Consider the following 19484-nt stretch of genomic DNA (forward strand, 5'->3'; position numbering starts at 1 on the left):
GTCCTTACTCTCAATAAGTGTTAAATATATTACACTTTTGTCTCAATAACACAACATATTCTGCTAAGAGTCTTAGGGTTTATTAGGTTGTTTTTTCTTTAAAAAATATAAAAAGGGAGATGTGCTCCCTTTGGTGTTTTTTTTCCATCATCTGTTAATTAAATATGACCTTAAAACAAGTGAGGCTAATAGTTTTTATATATATATATATATATTTTTTTTTTACCACCTGGAACAGTCAGATAATCAGTTCCACGTTAACTCCACTTGGTAATGTCTCTGAGAAACGGCTCACTGCAGATGTATTAGGCATGGCTTTCCAGTGCTTCTCTAAACTGACCGAGGCAAAATAATCAATATCTCCTTTGTTAATTGAATTCCTTTTATTTGAGCAACTTATTTTATGAGGTGTTGTTAACTACTTCATATTGGTAGACAGGCTCTACTGAAGGTATATCTTGATTCTTCAGATTCGTTCTGAAAATTCTCAACCTTTAAAAAAAAAGCTGACACCACAGACGATTATAAACAGGGAGAATTGTTTCTTCACTCTGCATCAGGTTAGTTGAGATTGCATTCTCCTTAAGAAACCATTCAAGTCTTAAGGTGTTTTGTTTCCTTTTTCTTACACATTTGTTGAAATAACTTTTTTTTTTCCAAGCTATAAAAACAAAGTGTGACAAAAGATCATTAGAGCCTTTTATTTTATTTTTGAAAAGAAATAATGTAAAACGATGTCAATATGAGGATTTTCTGATCATTCCAGTTATAATCTATTCTCCAAATGTGTGAAACACCCTAAGGTAGAAATGTTTTACATAATTATCTGATCACATATTCTTCAGTATAAAAGGGAATAGGCTGAACAAAAATTATCAACATTAATCGAAACACCTCAGAACATACATCCACATATTCATTAAGCATCGGTAATTTAGCCTCCCTGTAGGAACCAGAATCCCTGTTTCAAACATTGTGAGCACTCATACTTTTTAACTGTCTATTTAAGTAAACGGCAAGCTTTTTTACCGTAATATTGTAGCCACAAAAAGTTTAAACATTGCTTTTGTAGTCTTTTTATTAAAAATAACAAAAAAAAGATGAATTAAGTCATTGGACAAGCTTCTGTAATTATTTCATTTGGTGTTTCTACAAACATTAAATCAGATTATAAAAATTCTTCTTAGCTTAATGCAGCAAAACCAACAAACCAATTCACATATTAACACAGGGAAAGGCAGCGGCCCCCTGGGTGGAATCAGACTGCAGCAGTGAGCGGGGTGGGGCCCCCGGCCGATCAATAAGAGCTGACGAGAGCTTGGAGATGGAAGCAGCGCAGGGGCGAAGGCAGATCCGTGGCCTTGTCATGTGACACGGCTGATAGTGCAGACTGTCGGCTGTCAATCACAATCTTCTGAATCGTATTTAAAGTCCTGCATGATCTCACTCAGAACCTCCTTGTTCTTTATAATTCTGTCCAAAGATAAAAGCAGACGATCTTTATAACTACAGTTATCTAATCAATTATTTTATTAAATAAAATAAGTGTTTTATCAGATCAAAATAATTGAGACAAGAGGTCAATGAGCTAATGCACCAATGATGCAGCATGGATGATGTTCCTTACTCGTGCCTGATCTCCTGAACTCTTTCTCGATAGCCTTCATCTTCTGGGTGATCCTGAGCCTGCTGCTTGGCCAGCTGCAGCTTGGCCGTCTGTCCAGAAGAAACAGTCAGGACATGATTTCACACAAGGAAATATATATCAGAACTTCTCTCTCTGACAGTCATTTCATTACAATACTTATTTATATCATTACCTCACAATGTTCAGTAACAGTCATGTGCAATAATAGTGATTTAATTACTGAGCAGCATTGTAAATTGTAAATACTGCTGATTGCATATACTTTGATACTTATTTTATTCTTATATCTAATTTAACACTATATGTGAAGGGTGTAATTTTATTTACTTATTTTGCTCCGTCTTATATTTTATTTTGCTCTATTTTACTTACAATCTTATTTTTTTCTCTGCTGTAAATCGTTGCACTGCAAGAAAAGAATTTCCCGCAAAGGATTAACAAAGTAATTCTATCATCCCTTCTCCAGAGAAGATGCAGAAAATGGGAATGTTGGGAATAATAGAAATGATGGTTATTTGGTAAATGCCAGAATAATGAGTGAGAGAAATAACTGGTCCACTAGCTGCACATAAGTTCAGACCTTTTAGCCATGTCAAAACCTCAAATCTTTCAGGAAGGTGTTTGAGTTTTTGTGAGAAGGAGTTGAAAGAACCCAGCAGAAAAGACAGCAACCTTAAGAAGATTGCAGATGAAGCTGGTATCATCATTATATACAGAGTAACCAGTCTTTTAATGAAAAGGCCATGTTCTGCTTAGCATAAAAACCCTGAAACGGCAGTTGAATTGAACTGAAATCCAAGTGTTTGACCACAAGACATGGAATTACTAAGGCAAAATCACAAAAAGTAACATTGCAAGACATCATCTGCACAGGTAAGAGTTTAGGCAATGTGTGGATGTGTCTATTTTTCTGTGTAAAACTGTGATGATTACCCACCAGTTCCAGCTTCTGCTTCTCTTTGCTCTGTAGTTTGTCGATGTGCTCAGAAAGGTCGGCTCGGTCAAACTCTCCATGAAGCCTCCCCTTGATCTCCAGAACTTCCTTAGAAATGCCGCTGAAGGCTTGCGTTATCTCATGCACCAACTGCTTATAGTGCTCAAAGTCATATTGGGGCCCAGTCCTCAAGTAGGCTTCGTGTCCTCTGAACAGTATAGGAGCCACCAAAGAAAAAAAGAAAAGAAAAGCTAAATCAATACAAATCAAACTGTGTGCCTCTGCTAACTGTCTTCAAGTTCAATTTGACAAGAAAATATAGAGTTATGTAGTTTTAGTTTAGATTAAAATAACCTTCTGGAAGACAAAAAATTATTTCATGGAAGTTAAGAAAGGCTGCAAATAAGCCCATCATCAAAGATTCAAAGGAAATTTTACCTTTTTACTCTTTCTTCCAAATGTCGCCTAGACGGCATCCCATCCATGTTTTTACAATGAATCTGGGGTTTCATTTATCAAAGATTACATCGTAATTAATAAAAAAAAACAACTAACTATTTTGTTCCTGAAATTTGCTCCAGATAGTTAATAAATGTTGATTAATGTTTAAGACCTGTGAGGGAAATAAGGTCAGCTAAATGTATATCAAATCCTATGTATACTATGAAATGCTAACTATCCATATTTATTTCTAACCCTTTTGTGCCATGCACCCTGCTACCATTTTGTTTTTCTGTAGCTGTAGTGGAGTATATGCACAATGACCCCTGATGAAGATGGGTGGCGTGCGTCAACACTGAACCCCCTTTAGCACGTAAATCCAAGAGCAATGCTATAGGGAGTCTGATCAGCAGATAAACAATATAATTGGTCAGGATACCTTGGTGAAAAAAAACATTTAAATATTGTGTGTGCTCTGATTATGGATTTGAGTTTCTAATAGGCCTTTTTTAATTCATTTCAATGGTCCTCATGTATAGTTATGGTTCACCAGTGCAAGCATGGATTACAGTGCTGTGTTTATGACGTAACAGTGATGTTGAGCGTTCGATTGTTCCATTTCCTCCTAAATGTGTGTAGGCCTGGTAGTGTTGGTGTGAGGGATGCCAAGTTTCCTTTTAATAGATCCCAACCTTTGCTTTGAAAGTGACATATCCAAGTTTCTGTCCTAATTTATGGTAACCTAATGAATCATTTGCAGACACTCTGGTCCTCAGTCATTAATCCGTATTAACGTCTATGGTCTGATTATTAGGGTTGGCAACAGTCCCTTGAAAAAACTGAATTGTTCTGTATTTAGAAATAGAAGTACCTGTCCCGTTTTCAGTGGAAAAGGAACACACTTTTTCCTTTATTACTGCGAGAGTAAAAAATAGTCAGTAAAAAGCTAATGGAAAATGCTCTGTCCTGCTTTGTGACCAATGAGCTGACAAAATATATGCAACTATCCAGAATACCATCATCCCATTGGTCGAGCCAAGTGTTGCTCATGGAGAAGATAGCAGGAGACAACAGAGCAGTGTGGGGGACGAACTGAGTAATGTATGTGCTAAAGAATGTGTAACTGCAAACAGTCTTCTGGAGCACCTCACTCAGGAAAAGCAATCCTAGCAGTCCAAAGGAAAAGCAGAGAGGTGGATGGAGGTTCTTCAGGCAGCCGACCTTCCCAACATCCAAGCTGCTGTGCCCTTTGTCCTCAGCATCCCTTCTTCCACTGGTTTTGTGGGATTTTCTTTTTAATGAAGAACAAATGGACTAATGTGCGGAAATTTTTTTCCACTGAATTAATTTAAGTTGAGCTTATTGTAAGTTTGCAGGAACTCAGAGGAAACACAATTGGAAATAGTAGGCTATCACCATATAATGTGGCATTAAGCTAATGGTTGTTGTTTTTTTTCTGTCTACATTCACTGCATTTAAGGCACAAATATATTTACAAGTTTGCTGTTGCACCAAAAATGTGCACCATCTATTTATTGTTTTATATTCATTTTCAGTTTGAAGTTAAGCAGGACAGGCTTATGTTTAAGATACTTATTTTATTCAGCAAAGTTTGTTATTTTGTATTAAAGTGAATTGCTGGATAATTTGTTTTCCATGTGTTCCATATGTCACTCACAAATATCCATCTAATTCAATACAGATGGTCTGCAGCACTTGTTTCCAAGTAGATTCTTAACCAGATAATTTATTGCTCCTTACTCTGAATCTTGGAAGATCAGTATCTGTGTTTGTGTGTTTATGCAGTCAAAGCATAAATTTAAAGTTCAAACTCACTCTTCAAAGAGTCGATAAGTTTCTACCCGCTCTGACTGAAGCTGGTAAAACCTCTGGATCAGAGCCATTAAGTCTGCTGGTACCTGATGGATACACAAAGTTAACAACAAAATACAACAAAGCAGGTGTTCTGGTGGGGAAAAGACATCTGTTAACAACCAACATAGAAAGCAACGGCAAAAATAGTTGAAAAATGAATGGCTTAAAACAAATCTAAAAATATTTTTCAAAATTTTCTAATTAGGGGCTAACCAAAGGTAGAAGAATATTAGCTTAATATTAGCTTAGCTAGCTTTAAATGGTTAACGAATTTGTAAGCCTCTTACCATGTCGTTCTATAGTAAGACACCGTCAACCTGATCTAACTTTTTAATAATAATAACATGTCTACACGAACAAACGCAGCAAGTTTATTTTATCTTCTGTTTTGTGAATCAGCACGATATGTTCTGAGTGACCCGGAAGTTTTTATAGAGACGGATGTAAACAATTGACCTTCAAAATAAAAGCATGGAGCTATTTCCCCCCTCGTTATTTAGTCAAACGTTGAAGAAATAAAAGTTATTAAGTTTAATCAGATCCCAGTGTTGTTTAAAGTATGTTACATAATTTAAAAATCTTAAAATACTATTTCTCTTTATACTTTTAAATGGAAGTGAAACATAATTTGTAACAAAAACAGAAGCATTTTTTTTTTCTTAATAAAAAATGACATAGTACAATTTTAGGGGGAAATGTATATGTATTGTGAATCATGATGGAAAAAAGATGAGCCTAATAAAAAAATATACATGGTGTACAATTCCAAAATGGCTGCAGGTTTAATATACGAGATGCACCAAACACTTACAAAACAAAGGTACTACGGCATACCCCACAAACCAAGAAAAGATATAGGAAGAAAAAAATATATATATGCATTGCTTGAAAAGTCTAAGTTGTGCAATTACGGTGGAACTGCAAATCATCAGTTCAAAGAATTGGCTTTAAATATAAAGGATTGCAAAGGCATTGAAGACCCAATGAGTCCCCCTGACAGGAAGAAACAAATCACAGCAGCTCATGGCTGCAATGAACTGGAAACTGCTGGAACCCCAGTGACACTGCACACTGTGATGCTAGATTTGAAGGTGTGCTAAAAATGATAGCAGTTGTTTTCAAAAGTGAGTAAAACCCCAAACTCTTTCCATATGTAAATGCATTAGAAGTAACACAAATTCCACTTCAAATGAAGATATGGGGAAAACCTGTTCTACTTATCCATCTACAGAAAGTCAGGAAAATTAATATCAAGCTTTAAGAAGAAAGAAAATAGCATATCAGCATGTTCCTTTATAAATCTAAACATGATGGCCTACTTTAAAAACTGAAAATGATAACTGCTTTACAGCAGTGCTGCATGGAGTCTTTACCAATGCCTGAAACCTGTGATGAAACAGTTAAGCTCAAAGAAATTCGACTTATTTTCACATATCCTCTTGATTTCCTTTGTTTTTCCCCACAAAAAAAGCCAAGCTTGTAGCTGGCGTGAAAGTTAGTGTCTTCAACAGTTGATAAAATGTTCAAGTATTTCTTATTTTAATGTTAAGGATTTGCAGTGTAACATCTTAAGACCATGCTGTTCTGTCAACAATGGGATTTTGGAGGCAGATGAGAGGCAGATGAGACAGAGCCACGTTACCAAAATGGAAAGAAAGGAATCTTATAGGTTTAACACATAAAACACTTTCTTTATTATTATTGTTTTATTAGAAAATGCTCAACGTTGGTATAGTTTCCTATAGTTTCACTAGGGCCATGCATAGTGGTGGTAGAATCATGATACACGAAAAATGATTACAGGAAAGACTAACAGGGTGCAACTTTAGCCAGATATTAGTGGATTCTTTTTTAAATATTTATTTCAAATTCAATATTTAAATATTTATTTAACAAACTAAATATTTAATTTGCAAACTCAATATTTATTTAAAAAAACAAAATATTGAATTTGCAAACTAAATATTTAACTCCAAACTAAATATTTATTTAACAAACTAAATTTTTAGTTTGGAGCTAAATATTTATATAACAAACTAAATATTTCATTTGCAAACTAAATATTTTGCTTCAAAATTCATATTTATTTAACAAACAAAATATTTAATTTGCAGACTAAATATTTAGCTCCAAACTAATGTTTATTTAACATTTTTATAAATGAATGAATGACACTGTAAAAAATGACTTGGACAAAAAAAAAAAAAAAAAAGTATTTTTCTCTTTAAACACGCTAAATAACGATAAATATTTCTCCTAATTTGTGACTGCTTAACTTTAAAGTAATTGGTTTATTTATTTGACAGGGACAGTGTACATTAATAAGCATTCCTGCAAATGCACCAGTATTAGCCAAAAGGCAATTTTTCATCTGTTGTCCCTGGACAGATCTTAAAATTGTCTAACTAAAAAAAAAAAAGAAAAAAACATAAAAAAAAAAAATAGTAAGCATTTTACAATGAAAAATACAAATATAAAAAGAAATAAAAAAAGCTATAACTCTTCAAAACTGGATTAAATATACAGAATACATGTTTGCTGGACTACATATTTTGGGTTAATAAAATAGAATAAAACATTCAAATAAAAATAATTAAACTATATACATGTATATATACACATACATATACATATAAACAAAAACACATACATATATACATACACACATCAGAAACACAAGTGGCAGCATGGCTTGTTAATGATAGACATTCAACTAATGCTGACATGACTGATGTGTTATGAGCCAGTTTTGAGATGATCTTTGAAAAGAGTGTAAGTTGTAAGTTCTCTGATGTTCTGAGGGACAGAGTTCAATTCCTGAGATGCTGTGACTGCAAAGGCTCTTTGACTAAAAGCACTTTTACGCAGAGGAACAACACAGTCTCCTCTAGCCGACCCTCGTGTTTACAAACTGACTGAGTGGAGAAGATGACATACCATGGATTATTTTGTAAAATGGACAGAAGTTTGAATACTTGATGACATTTCCCAGCTTAAAAGCTTGTGTTTTAGTAAAATGGCACAATGGTGATATTTTTATTGTCTGTTTGTAAAGAGATTCTAAAGGTTTTAGTGTTGTTTTATTTGCCTGTGACCATGTTGTAAGACGGTAGGTGATCTGGTACCGAACCATACTGTACATGAACATTTTAGCTACGTGGAGTGACAAGTTTGATCTTACGAAACGGACATTTGTAATATTGAATTTGACTCTATTGCACACCTTTTTGATCTGGGATTTCAAAGTCAGTTTAGAGTCTATTAGGATGCCTAGGTATTTGAATTCTGACACAACTTTTTCCCCCCTGTCACATAAATATCTTTGACATGATTTGCATTGTTGGATTTAGAAAAGTGCATTGAAACTGTTTTATTTACATGAAGTTTTGAGCAGGATTGATTCAGCCACACAGCACTGAATCACAGCACCCCATATGGAACCCACAGGGCACCGCCTAGATTGGTGTAGTCTTCGCCTCATCCACTGGGGGCTTGAGTTTTATTATTGCAGGATTAGAAAGCATTATTCCAATATGGAGGAACCAGGTCGCAGGTCTACTACAGTGTAGACTCCTACGCCTCGAGTCTTCCCCTGCAGTTCATTGGTCCAGGCAGCAGGTTCAGCACCACGCAGGGTGAACAGCGCCTCTCAGCCCTTCCATCGGTCCAGGATGCAGGGGAAGCTGCTCAGCACCATCACACCGGGTTCCTTCCGTTTTTACTCTGCATGACATCTTTTTATCCATCCATAGGAAGCCTTTACACAGGAAGCAGATTCGTTTTATCATCTTGTATCGCGGATGTTCGGGTGCTTCACAGATAACGTTCATTTCGCCTGGTCTGCTTTGCTTCGGGTCGAAAGGCATGACGGAATCCACTGACACCATCGCTCGGGTTCTGTCCAGCTGCTTCATCTTCTCATGCCCGAAGCCGCAGTCGCCAACACAGCTGCTGCCGCTCGATCACCGGGTCTCTCAGCCGGCGCCCAGCTTCCAGTCGCTCCCCAAAGCCCTCTTATGACATGACAGCTCCGGGCAGGAGGACCAGGATCAAATGTTGCGGACTGGGGTTGATGAAGCAAATCCTCAAGGAAAGGGTACAGAGACTAAGAGTTATTCTCTAAAAGTGTTCAACCCTTCTGATTTGGAGCCTCCAGGAGTCAGAAAGTCAATGTAAACCTTATTCTAATACCTCCAGCGTGGTGACACACACCTCTGCCTCCCAGTCTCATCTGATGTACGGCCTCATAGTGTTGGTACTGGTCGAGTCCCAGCAAGCTGCGCGCTTCCCCGGGCCTGTGAGGTTCTCCTTCTCCTGCACAGTCATGGGCTGCATTCAGAGCATAGCCTGCAACAAGTCGCGAATCAAACGAGAGAACATCTTGGTGCACGACCTGTCAGCCACCATAGACCACTGTCCGACAGTCATTGAAGAAAACTCCCCCATTGTGCTGCGATATAAGACGCCCTACTTTAAAGCCGCTGCGCGGATTGTCATGCCTCCTATTCCGCGCAACGAGACTTGGGTAGTAGGCTGGATCCAGGCGTGCACTCAGATGGAGTTTTACAACACCTACGGAGACATCGGCATGTGAGTTACCAGCCCTGACACAACAGTCCCCATCACATGCAGACAGAGTCATTTATTTAGGGGAAGCTCCACCAGCATGCTGATGCCGGTGCGGTTTGGAGAGTTGGAGCATTTGTGCGCACAGTAGGTTCACTGTGCTTGTCAGCCTTCTTCATTCAGACGCCCACCGACAGATTTTGTTCCTGTGACTCTGGCACGTAAATAGAAAAGCTGCTATTAGATAAAACAACATTTGCTGCTCGCTCTCTGCTACTCAAACTGTGCCCACGGGGACATGCCGTCGCCCACAACACGCACAAACACGCGTTATCAGGGAAGGCATATGTGAGGGGGTGTTTAATCCTGCTGGGTTCAGGTCCAAGGTGGGTGTACTGTACAAACTGGGGAGAGGAGAGGGCTTCTTGATCAGAACAGCAACATCAGATGACCAAACTGAAAGCAGAGAGGTGATGATGCAGTGATAGGTTTCACTGCTACATTTATTGCCACCTTTGGTAAAGATGTATAAAGTGAATTAAAACTCATATTACACAACATTGGCCTAATATTGATCTAATGGACTGAAGAGAGAAATGCATTTCTAGGGTTTCACAATTATTAACCCCTTTTCCAGTCTCTTTACAATACATGCAGGTGAAACATTCATTCATTATATGCTCATTTAATGCAAAATGATCCAGCACTTTCAGACACTCCTAGGATATATTGTCTATTTGCTTTGTCACTATTCAAAGTGACCAGGGTTAAAGTTTTTAAAATTAAAATTTGTCAAAGTTCACTGTCAATAAACTGCAGCAAAGGTGGACATCTGAAGGTCACAGAGTCTCGAAAATGCATCAACAAGCTACATCTTAGGCGGTGTTTGGAAATCATTCCACAAAAGGCTGCTTTTCTTTACAGCATGGATACTTTTACATGTTTTTTGGTCAATTTTAGTGTGACTCTCAATTAAGGTGTGGGCTTGGAACAGAGCTGTGTTGCAAGTGGGTGTGGTGTAGAATAAACAATGAGCTCGCTGTTAAATACAGTGGGGGATCTGTCATGCTGTGGGCCTGTTTTTATTTCCGGAGGCATTCCATTCATTGCATTGTCAAATCTTTGAATTCTCAGGACATTTTATTCACAAATCTTGCTACGTCTGACAGAACACTGGACATTAGTCAACAGGATATTGGTTGAAAACACCTAAAAAATCAATACAGAAAATATTCATCTGACCAACATCAGAATGAGATTCCATTGGGATTAGTTATAGAGAAGAGAGCGCATGTGATAAACAAGGACTGAAGAGTTTGTACAAAGCTTAACTCCCACTGGGTGTTTCAACATTAAACAATATAACAGGAGACTGAATGCTCTCCTGCTGGGGATGATTTTTGTTTAATTTATTTTTATTTCATCTATCTAAGTTAGATTTAGAGTAATGTTTAGAAATTTCCAAGACATTTCTTAAGACTAATACATATTACACTGAGGCAAATCATAAATGTCTTTCTTTTGTGCTAATGTTATGGATTAAACAGGGGGGGAAAAAACAACAGAAAATATTCTGAATTAATCCTTTTCCATTTTCAAAAGAAGTAAAAGGAGCACAAAAATCCAAAGAAAACATTTAAAACCTTTAAGAGGAGCTGTGCGATATTAAATATGTGACAATGAGGCCTAAATGTGATCAGTGCTATGGTTTTATGCTTTACATTACTTTAGAAAGTAAAAGACATTTTTTTTTATCTTAGTCAGGCTTGTTTAAAGTCTACCCAAAGCTTGTAGTTCATCTTTTTCCTTTTTAAACTTTAAATATAGTACAGAAAATTGAAAAGAATACAAACAGCTTTTAACTTTGAACCCTCCTCTTTAAATTTATTTGTGTACAGAAAAAAATTTTTTTGACCAGATTGGCAAGTAAGCAGTTGTTTTCATTTTTAAAAAATTAAAAAATATACATATTGTTTAATCAAAAACTTCACTTTTCTACAACATTGAAACAAGACCAGACAAAATTCTTCATTACTATATAAACACACTGAGTGTTGTAACTTATTTGCTGTCAAAGGTCTGAGAAAGCTATTTAGGAAATCTTCAAACAGTTTGGAATTTCTTTAGATAAACTAGAAAAATAGCCATGGAGAGCATTTACTCAATGTTCACTGAATAAAACTTGATGAACATAAATATAGCTCTAACACATGCTTTGTTATTAGCTTTTTACCAATGAATTGTAAAACATCCGTCTTTTCTGTTTCTCATTGAAATATAGAAATGTACAGTTTTTAAAAATAAAGACAATGAAAGACTGGTTTAATTTGATGTTTTAACAATATCTGGAAGGCATTTCCACAATAAAATCACACAAACCGAACATTTTCAGTTCTTTGATTAGTTATCTATTTGTTTCTAATTTACAGCCTTCCTTTTTTACAACAATTACCTAAAAGTTTGAACTCAGGTTAAACACGGATGGTTTTGTGCAGAAGAGAAGCACTTTGATTTTCTATAAATTTTATGTTTTCCTGGTTTACTCAGAAGAGGCTGTATTCTGTCTCCCTGCAGGTCAAGCTGGGAGCTGCCTCAGCTGAGAGAAGGTCTGGTTAGGGCCATCAGCGACTCGGATGGCATCAGCTACCCCTGGTATGGAAACACAACAGAGACCGTCACCATAGTTGGCCCCACCTCTAAGCCGTCGCGCTTCACCGTCAGCATGAACGATAACTTTTACCCGAGCGTCACCTGGGCGGTACCGGTCAGTGAGTCCAACACACCCTTATTGACCAACATCAAGAGGGACCAGAGTTTCACCACCTGGCTGGTGGCATTAAACACCACGTCTAAGGAGAAGATCCTGCTGCACACCATCAAGTGGAGGATGAGGGTGGACATTGTGGTGGATCCATCCCAGCCTCTTGGCTCCAGAGCAAGGCTGGTGGGTCGGTTGTACCAGGAGCAGCCACGAGTTCTGAACCGCATGGAGCCCGTCCCTCCAAACGCCATGGGGAAGCCAAACGCCAACGACGCCCAGGTTCTGATGTGGAGGCCAAGGAGAGGTCCCCCGCTTGTTGTCATCCCGCCGAAATAGAGCAAGGGCTGGTTTCTTACTAATGTTTCTGCTTAAAAGTGACAATGAGCCACAGATGAGTAAGACGATGATGGAGAGGATTTAACTGATGAAGAGTGGACAGCTGCCTTAATTCCCCACCGCTGCCTTTGACCATCCAGAAGGTTTCAGCCTCTGCCTCTGGTGCTGCTGAACTTTGAGGGTATACATATGTTCCCTCCCTCATAGCACATCTGAGAGGAGTGCTGTTTAACTCTGAGAAAACACCATCAGTGCTGGGATGTAACTTTAATCTCTGATGTAGCTCCTCAGGCTCAGGAGGACACGACCAAGCCTTGATCTAGGCAGTTATTTAAAAAAAAAAAAAAAAGGTTTACAGCCTTAAAGCTCCAAATCTATTGTAGATACAGAAATGCATTGGAGGCCAAGGTCTAAGAAAGACAACTGTATTGTGGAAACTAATCATTTTATTTTCAGATGAATGGTATGAATGTAGGTATTCAGGTGCATTAGTCTGTGCTGGTTTGTTTTTATAATGGAGCCCCCAGTGCTGGGTTCAGGCTTGCTGCTGACACACCAGACTGCCTCACACACACAAAAAGCCTCATTCAGATTCATTTTTGATTCAACTTTCAGCATTTAGATCATTTGAAGTGTTGACCTATAACAGTTAAACATTATAGCCACACTGACACATGAATGAAACCTACCTTCCTTTTCTAACAGCTTCCCAGGTATTACAGTGTTTCCCTTTGTAAAGTCAGAGGCCTGCTGGTGTTAGTCTGTGAAGGAGACAAAGTCAATGAGATTTGACCAGCTGTTTTGCTAGAAAACCATCCCTCTAAGCATTTTGCCACAGTATTATCTCATAGACCCACCCCCTCAACTCCATCTTTCAGTGTTACCTACAGCGTTTTAGGGTGTGCTTGAGGGTCGGGGTATCTGATCCATGATGAGATTATTTATATAAAAAAGCCACCTTGACGTGAGAGGAACAACTAACCAGATCTACACCCTTCCAGAGCTGTGATTATCCGATCTTTATGTTTTTTGCGGATCTGGACAAGGTTTGTAATCTCTAGAGGTTCCTTTAGACGAAGGATACTTGAAGATATAGAAGAGAAGATGTGTCATGATTTGGTGCAGGTCTTTCTTTTCTGCAATTGATGTTTTGTTGGTTCACAATCAGGTGTAAAGCAGCAAAGACTCTGAGCCAAACGTGCTGCTCCATCTGCAGTAAGGATGAAAAAAAGAACAAAATCAAAAAGTAACCAGTATACTTCATCAGTGTTCTGACAATCATCCAGGATCATGGAACATACAGATTATGAGCAAAAGAAAAAAAAAATCTGATTTAAGTGGATGAAAGAAGCTTTTTCTGTGAGGTGGATGTGCTCATAGTTAGAGATAAGGTAACATGCTTCATCAGGGTTAGGGATTGGATAAACCCTAAAGTCAGCTGAGGTGGTTTGGCATAGTTTACTAGATTGAAACCTGCAAAATCCCAACACTACCTTCCTATACCAGGGTTTCCATAACAGATAAGTTGCCTCTGAAACCGATCTCTGAAAAACGAAGGATAAAGGATGAAGTGGGGGTTACAGTTCGTCAAGAGCGCACGAAATTCAAACACAGATCTTTGCGTTTTCAAACGAAAATATGTTCTTTCTACACAATTTTGGCCTTAGACAACAAAGTTAAAGTAAACAATATCTCATCTATCTCAGAGGCTAAAACAAATAGTAGCTTCGAGAGATAAAGGTGTCCCTGTTTACAGAACCAAGTGTTCAAAAACATGAGAGAAACAGCAACTGGGGTGTTGAAAGTAAACAGTGTCTGTTTCTTGTGTGAATTAAGGGATTTTATTGATAACTGGTTTGATGCTCTTGTAGTTTTGTTTTGGGCTGTTATCAGCTCTGACATGCAGGCGGGTCTGTTTAACATCTAGATTATTTTACCGCAGACATTACCTGCTGTAAAACATTTGGACCAGGGATCAGTATTATCAGTAAAGTTTGCACCAGTACATGCATTTATCAGTCAGTATTAATGGTGCCTTTGCTGATTTGGAAGCTGCAGGGGTCATACGTTTACTCACCTCTTGATATTCTTGGTGGATTTGCTCTGTGTTCCTGGGTGGTCAGGTTAAAGGTTTGTGCTTTTTCTTAAATGTTGGAGTAAAGCTTTTAATAATCCAACCCCTGAACAATTAACCTCTGACCCCTTTTTCTGGGTTATTGCTGTTGTTTTTTTCCCCTACAATTTAAAAGTTTTGATGGGCTGTGATGACTTTTTTCAGTCGTAACAGATTTTGGAAGTGTCTTTGTGGTGAAGCCAGCGTTGTTTTACACAATTGTGTTTTTCACGCAGTATTGTCAAGACTTTGATACCGTTTTATAACCCTCCTCTGTTTGAGCAGAAATATTTCAAGAGTTTCTGATTCTTTTATGGAAATTGAGAAAGAAGAATAAAAAAACAACAACAACATTTTGGGAAAAAGTCCAAACAAAATCAAGTCCTTGAAGATTTTCCACAAAACATCTTATCCTTAATTCTATAACTTTCTCCCTTTTGTATAAGTTAGCCATTTTAATACATTTTTCATGCTGTGTCCCTTGTCAGCCAAAAAAATATCTTGGGTAGTTATTTTGCTGACATTAAATTCAAAACAATCAAATCTTAAAAGTCAAAGCTTCCTAATTTTATGCCTATTTCATGCTAACGGCACATCAAATGTGTATTGATAGCTCTTAAACCTTTTATCCATATATTAACAATGGCCAGCAGGATAAGGTTTTAAAAATTTGCACACATATATTTTCCCAACAACAAAAACAAAAAATACTTTGTTGCTTTAAAAAAACTGTTGGATTTTACTTAGTAAGCTGCTGTCAAAATTATAAACTTCTCAAATATGATAAAGGAATCTAAACACTGCAGCTTGGTTCAACAAGTTAATGAAGATAAAATCAGTTACAAAATGTCCTGTCTAGTTAATCGAATTCTATGGAAGAGGATTAGGGCCACTGAAAAAAAAAAATTAACTGATTTTTACATTTTATTTCAGTTTAACATAGGAAAAAAGTCAGAATTCTTCGTCAGACTTTTTTCTCAGAATTCTGACTTTTATCTCAGAACTCTGACTTTTTTATTGTCAGAATTCAGTCAGAGTTGTGAGAAAAAAGTCAGAATTATGTTAAACTGAAATAAAATTAAAAAATCAGTTAATTTTTTTTTTTTTTCCATTGGCCCTAATCCTCTTCCGTACAATTCACTATGATGCCTTGTGAAATATTCATACCTGTTGATTTGTTCTGGGTTTCTCTTTTATTCTGTGGTTTCTAACCTACAGTTATTGAGATTTTATTTACAGACCAACACAAAGAGGTGCATAGTGTTAAAGTGAAATGAAACAAGCATATCAGTTGAAAATCTGAAAACATGCATTTGTCTGTCTGGTTTTACTAAACTTATCATGTATTTTTCATTGCGTGGACTGTGATTCATTTACAGCGATTCTGAAAATCCTCAGCAAGGTTCAATACAGTTTTATCCAAGTTATATTGTTTTCCCAGCTCAAAACTTCTACAATTAAAAGGCCTATGTTCATTTGGACCATATTGCTGCAGGTACAGCAGTCGGTGTATTGGAGCAGGTATTTTCTACCCTAACCCAGAGAGGAAATGTTTTCCCTTTTCTTTTTTTGCTTTATGCTTTGATTTGAACCTCCCTACATTGTCCTCCCCGCTCTAGAGCCTTTAACGCCATTTTTTTCCGTAGAGATGCTTTTTTTCAATCTGATGTGCAGAGGGTTAGTTCTCTGCCACTTATCTTCTATGTAATCAGAGCACCATTTCTCACATCATCTGCACCACTGGCTTGTCTGTTGTATCTCTTGGTCATCATGAAGTTTTTCTCTAAAATAACCTTTAACGATTTCACACAAAAAAAGCTGCATTTATAATTTATACACAGAGTAACCACCTTTATCAATCAGATGATCCATTAAGGTCTCTGTATTTTTTTTTTATGCATCATAGTAAAGGGAGCTGAATTTAAATGCCTGTCACATTTGTTACATTTTTTAGTTGTAAAAATATTCTGTACTTTGTGTTGGTCGGTCATGAAAAACCCAAATGAAAACACACTGATGTTGTGGTAATGTAATGTGACAAAATGCAAAAAAAGTTGAAGGTGTAGGGATTTACTTTTCACAAGTGTTGTATCTTTAGGCCCTCTGCATATCTGTAACAAATTGAAATAGTGGTTGAGATGTTTGCTGAAAAACAAATGGATAAACGCAAAAATCTGTCCCAATGTTGGGCGTCTCTTCTGGTATCATTTCCTTTTCGTTCTAAGCCTCATCAACACTAAACCATGATAGGTCAGAGTGAAAAGTCCAGCCGATGATGTTCCCACATTGTTCTTTCAATGCTACTTGTTAATCATGGTGCCAGCCGTACAAGCCTTCACACACAGACCCACACACACCTGGTCAGAGAGACGGATGGACCGCCGGATGCTTTCTGCTTGAGAAAACCAACATGCCAATCAGGAGCCGCTTGGCGAAAATGAATCTGTGGATCAAACTTCTGAACTCCTGCTGATAATCACAAAAAACCCTACAGAGCAGAAGAATTCAATATTATTCAACAAATCGTGGCTTTTATAGTGTAATAAAGGTGAAAACTGGAATGTTTGAATGAAGAAAAATAAATGAAAATATATTTATATCTGATCACTTCTGCTGCCTGTGTGTAAGACGGTCTTTCTCAGTGACGGCTGTGGATGAGTTTGTCTTTACAGAGAGTGAAAATTTGAAAGAAAAAGTTGTTTTAAAAATCCAGTGATGTCAACTAACTGGTTCTGGGCTTGACATAAGGGAGCGCAAAATAGGGAGATATCAGAAACAATTAGCACTGAAGGATGGGAGGGAAGGAAAAAAGAAAAGCATGAAAGACAGACTGAAGGACAAATGGAAAGAAAAAATAGAAAGCAGGATTTCTAGTGATTATAAAAAAAAAAAGCATGTTATTCCATTTGGATGGTGTTTATTTATTCCATAAACATTTCTATAATTCCCCATGTATTATAAAACAAATTTCAGTCTTTCACACAATAAAAACAACCACTCCAGTAAAACCAGCATTTAACATTTCTCCAAATGAACCATGAAAATGTAAAAAATGGATGGCAGCGGATGAAAGGAAATAATAATAATAAAAAAATATATATAAGACAGGAAAATCTGGTTGGAAAAGTGAACTAATGAGAGGAAGTTTGTTTGTTTTGGCTGCTTCCATTTCCAGGGATTGCCGCAGCAAATCATTATGACGTTCTCACAGACTTGGCAGCGTTTTCATGCAGGGTACCTTTCCAGGATTCACATTGGGTCTTCATCATTACTTCATGATGGGTGAACTGATGAAAGAAAAGTGTAAGGATAGAGGGAACGAAATACAGGTGAGGATAGAGGAAGAAAAGAGGAAAAGGTTGCAAAAAACAAAAGGAAAGATGAAACGTAACTTTAAGGAAAAAAGACAAGTTGAAAAAGAGGAAAGAAAGGAAACAATACAATACAGAAAAAGAACATAAGGATTGAAAAGAATAAAAGAAAATAGAAAGTAAAAATAAGGGAAATTAATGGTGGAATGAAATTAACACAATAAAGCAGGAAGGGAAGAAGGAAAAAAATATTTATCTAAAACAGGTAATAGAGTAAGGACATTTTCTATTTCATACCGATATATGCAAAAACCTGAAAAAAAGATCCATGAATCAAACTCCATACATCAGAACTCTGCTGGAAAAGGTAAACATTATGGAGACCAATAAAACATTCTTCTTGCAGAACTTTTAGCCTTTTCTTCCATTTCCTCCTCAGCTCAAGCACAATCTGTTTAACCCTATAATATAAAGACAGTAAAAAAGCACCAGTCCTTTACCAGTTTAATGTGCTTTAATACATTCCAGTCTAAACATAGCTGTAAATGTGTTGCCCGGGAGAAAAATTCAAACAGAAGTCATACTTATAAGTTAGACCCTGTCATAAAAGCAAATAATTAAAATAAAATGAATAATTATACCCGCTTCATCTCAAAGTAGCTCCGGAAACAAGCAAAACATCAATGAAAAGTTTTGAATCATAAAATTCCCTTCATAGATTCTGTCTGATTGTTTGGTCACAGAGTAAACAGGATATATGGCCAAAAAAATAAGAGCTTACCACCATCATCATCATCATCATCATCCTCCTCCTCCTCCCCCCAAAGGAACCAAGTAACCTAGGGTTAGGATTGTCTGTTCAAGACTATAGGTTCAATAATTAACTAAAATCCCCAGTTTTTAACTTTTTGTGTGTTACAGAAACTGTTGGATTCACTCAATGATCAAATATTTGATTCCAAACAAATGAAAAGTTTTAGCTGGGGAGTCTGTCCTGTCACAGTATGGAGAGAAAAAGAAAGCCATAATTTAAACTAAAAAACAAGTTATGGCCTCCATACCCATATGTGTGTATAAAGCACCCTTCAGCCCAACTGGTACCTCTGGTAAAGATATGTAAAAAGCCTTTGCTGCACCTGAGAAAATCTGTGTTTACTTCTCAACTCGCCAAACAAGTTGGCTAAAAGGGAAGATGGTTTGTGGACATAAAGAAATGTGGATTTTCCTGCTGTGTTAATCTCAGCAGATGGTTTACATCACTATCGTGCTTATAACTATGATGTTTACCCATTTTTTACCTCCCTTTTCATCGTTGTTGCTAAGCATCTGGAAAAAGTAAACAAAGACACCAGCTCAGATTGATTTAAACTTTCCTAATTAGTGTTGTCAAGAAGTTGTTTCCTTTGAACATTTTAGGAAAAAGTTCATAAAAGACATCTGTCTTCTATGAACATGAAGTTTTCCAGTGTTTTCCACGTTGAAAAGTGGCTTAAAAAAGG

General features: G+C 37.1%; 3 protein-coding genes across 4 annotated transcripts in view; 1 reads left to right on the forward strand and 2 right to left on the reverse strand.

Annotated features, from left to right (window-relative positions):
* Positions 1 to 706: 706 nt before the first annotated feature.
* Positions 707 to 5329, reverse strand: LOC107089707 (chromosome unknown open reading frame, human C19orf60). Of its 2 annotated transcripts, none has more exons than XM_015382636.1 (5): positions 5186 to 5329; positions 4860 to 4942; positions 2586 to 2790; positions 1598 to 1716; positions 707 to 1473 (listed from the first exon to the last, which is right to left on the reverse strand). In XM_015382636.1, the coding sequence occupies exons 1-4, from the start codon at positions 5186 to 5188 to the stop codon at positions 1624 to 1626; spliced, it is 384 nt and encodes a 127-aa protein (XP_015238122.1). In that variant the 5' UTR covers positions 5189 to 5329; the 3' UTR covers positions 707 to 1473; positions 1598 to 1623. The 2 variants fall into 2 exon arrangements, with proteins under 2 accessions (XP_015238122.1, XP_015238121.1); XM_015382635.1 differs by having other exon boundaries at positions 713 to 1473; positions 1628 to 1716.
* A 2794-nt stretch (positions 5330 to 8123) lies between these two features.
* On the forward strand, positions 8124 to 15558 carry LOC107089706 (protein FAM78B-like). The gene is made up of 2 exons (XM_015382634.1): positions 8124 to 9488; positions 12039 to 15558. Exons 1-2 carry the CDS (start codon positions 9133 to 9135, stop codon positions 12559 to 12561), a joined length of 879 nt encoding a protein of 292 aa, XP_015238120.1. The 5' UTR covers positions 8124 to 9132; the 3' UTR covers positions 12562 to 15558.
* Positions 13726 to 19484, reverse strand: part of slc35a3 (solute carrier family 35 (UDP-N-acetylglucosamine (UDP-GlcNAc) transporter), member A3) — a 13362-nt gene continuing 7603 nt past the window's right edge. The window contains exon 8 of the mRNA XM_015382639.1: positions 13726 to 13771. Within this exon, the coding sequence (XP_015238125.1) occupies positions 13726 to 13771 (46 nt within the window). The remainder of the gene's footprint in view (positions 13772 to 19484) is intronic.

Source organism: Cyprinodon variegatus, unplaced genomic scaffold (assembly GCF_000732505.1).
Source record: "Cyprinodon variegatus isolate N-32 unplaced genomic scaffold, C_variegatus-1.0 Scaffold261, whole genome shotgun sequence".
NCBI lineage: Eukaryota > Metazoa > Chordata > Actinopteri > Cyprinodontiformes > Cyprinodontidae > Cyprinodon > Cyprinodon variegatus.

Bases quoted from the DNA above. Each gene is read 5' to 3' on its own strand.
- LOC107089707 (XM_015382635.1), bottom strand. The intron at 2,791-4,859 runs GTGAGTTTGAAC...TATACTGTTCAG, and splicing joins ACTTATCGACTCTTTGAAGA to AGGACACGAAGCCTACTTGA. The intron at 1,717-2,585 runs GTGGGTAATCAT...TCTTCTGGACAG, and splicing joins AGAAGCAGAAGCTGGAACTG to ACGGCCAAGCTGCAGCTGGC.
- LOC107089706 (XM_015382634.1), top strand. From the start codon at position 9,133: ATGTACGGCCTCATAGTGTTGGTACTGGTCGAGTCCCAGCAAGCTGCG. The intron at 9,489-12,038 runs GTGAGTTACCAG...GTCTCCCTGCAG, and splicing joins ACCTACGGAGACATCGGCAT to GTCAAGCTGGGAGCTGCCTC.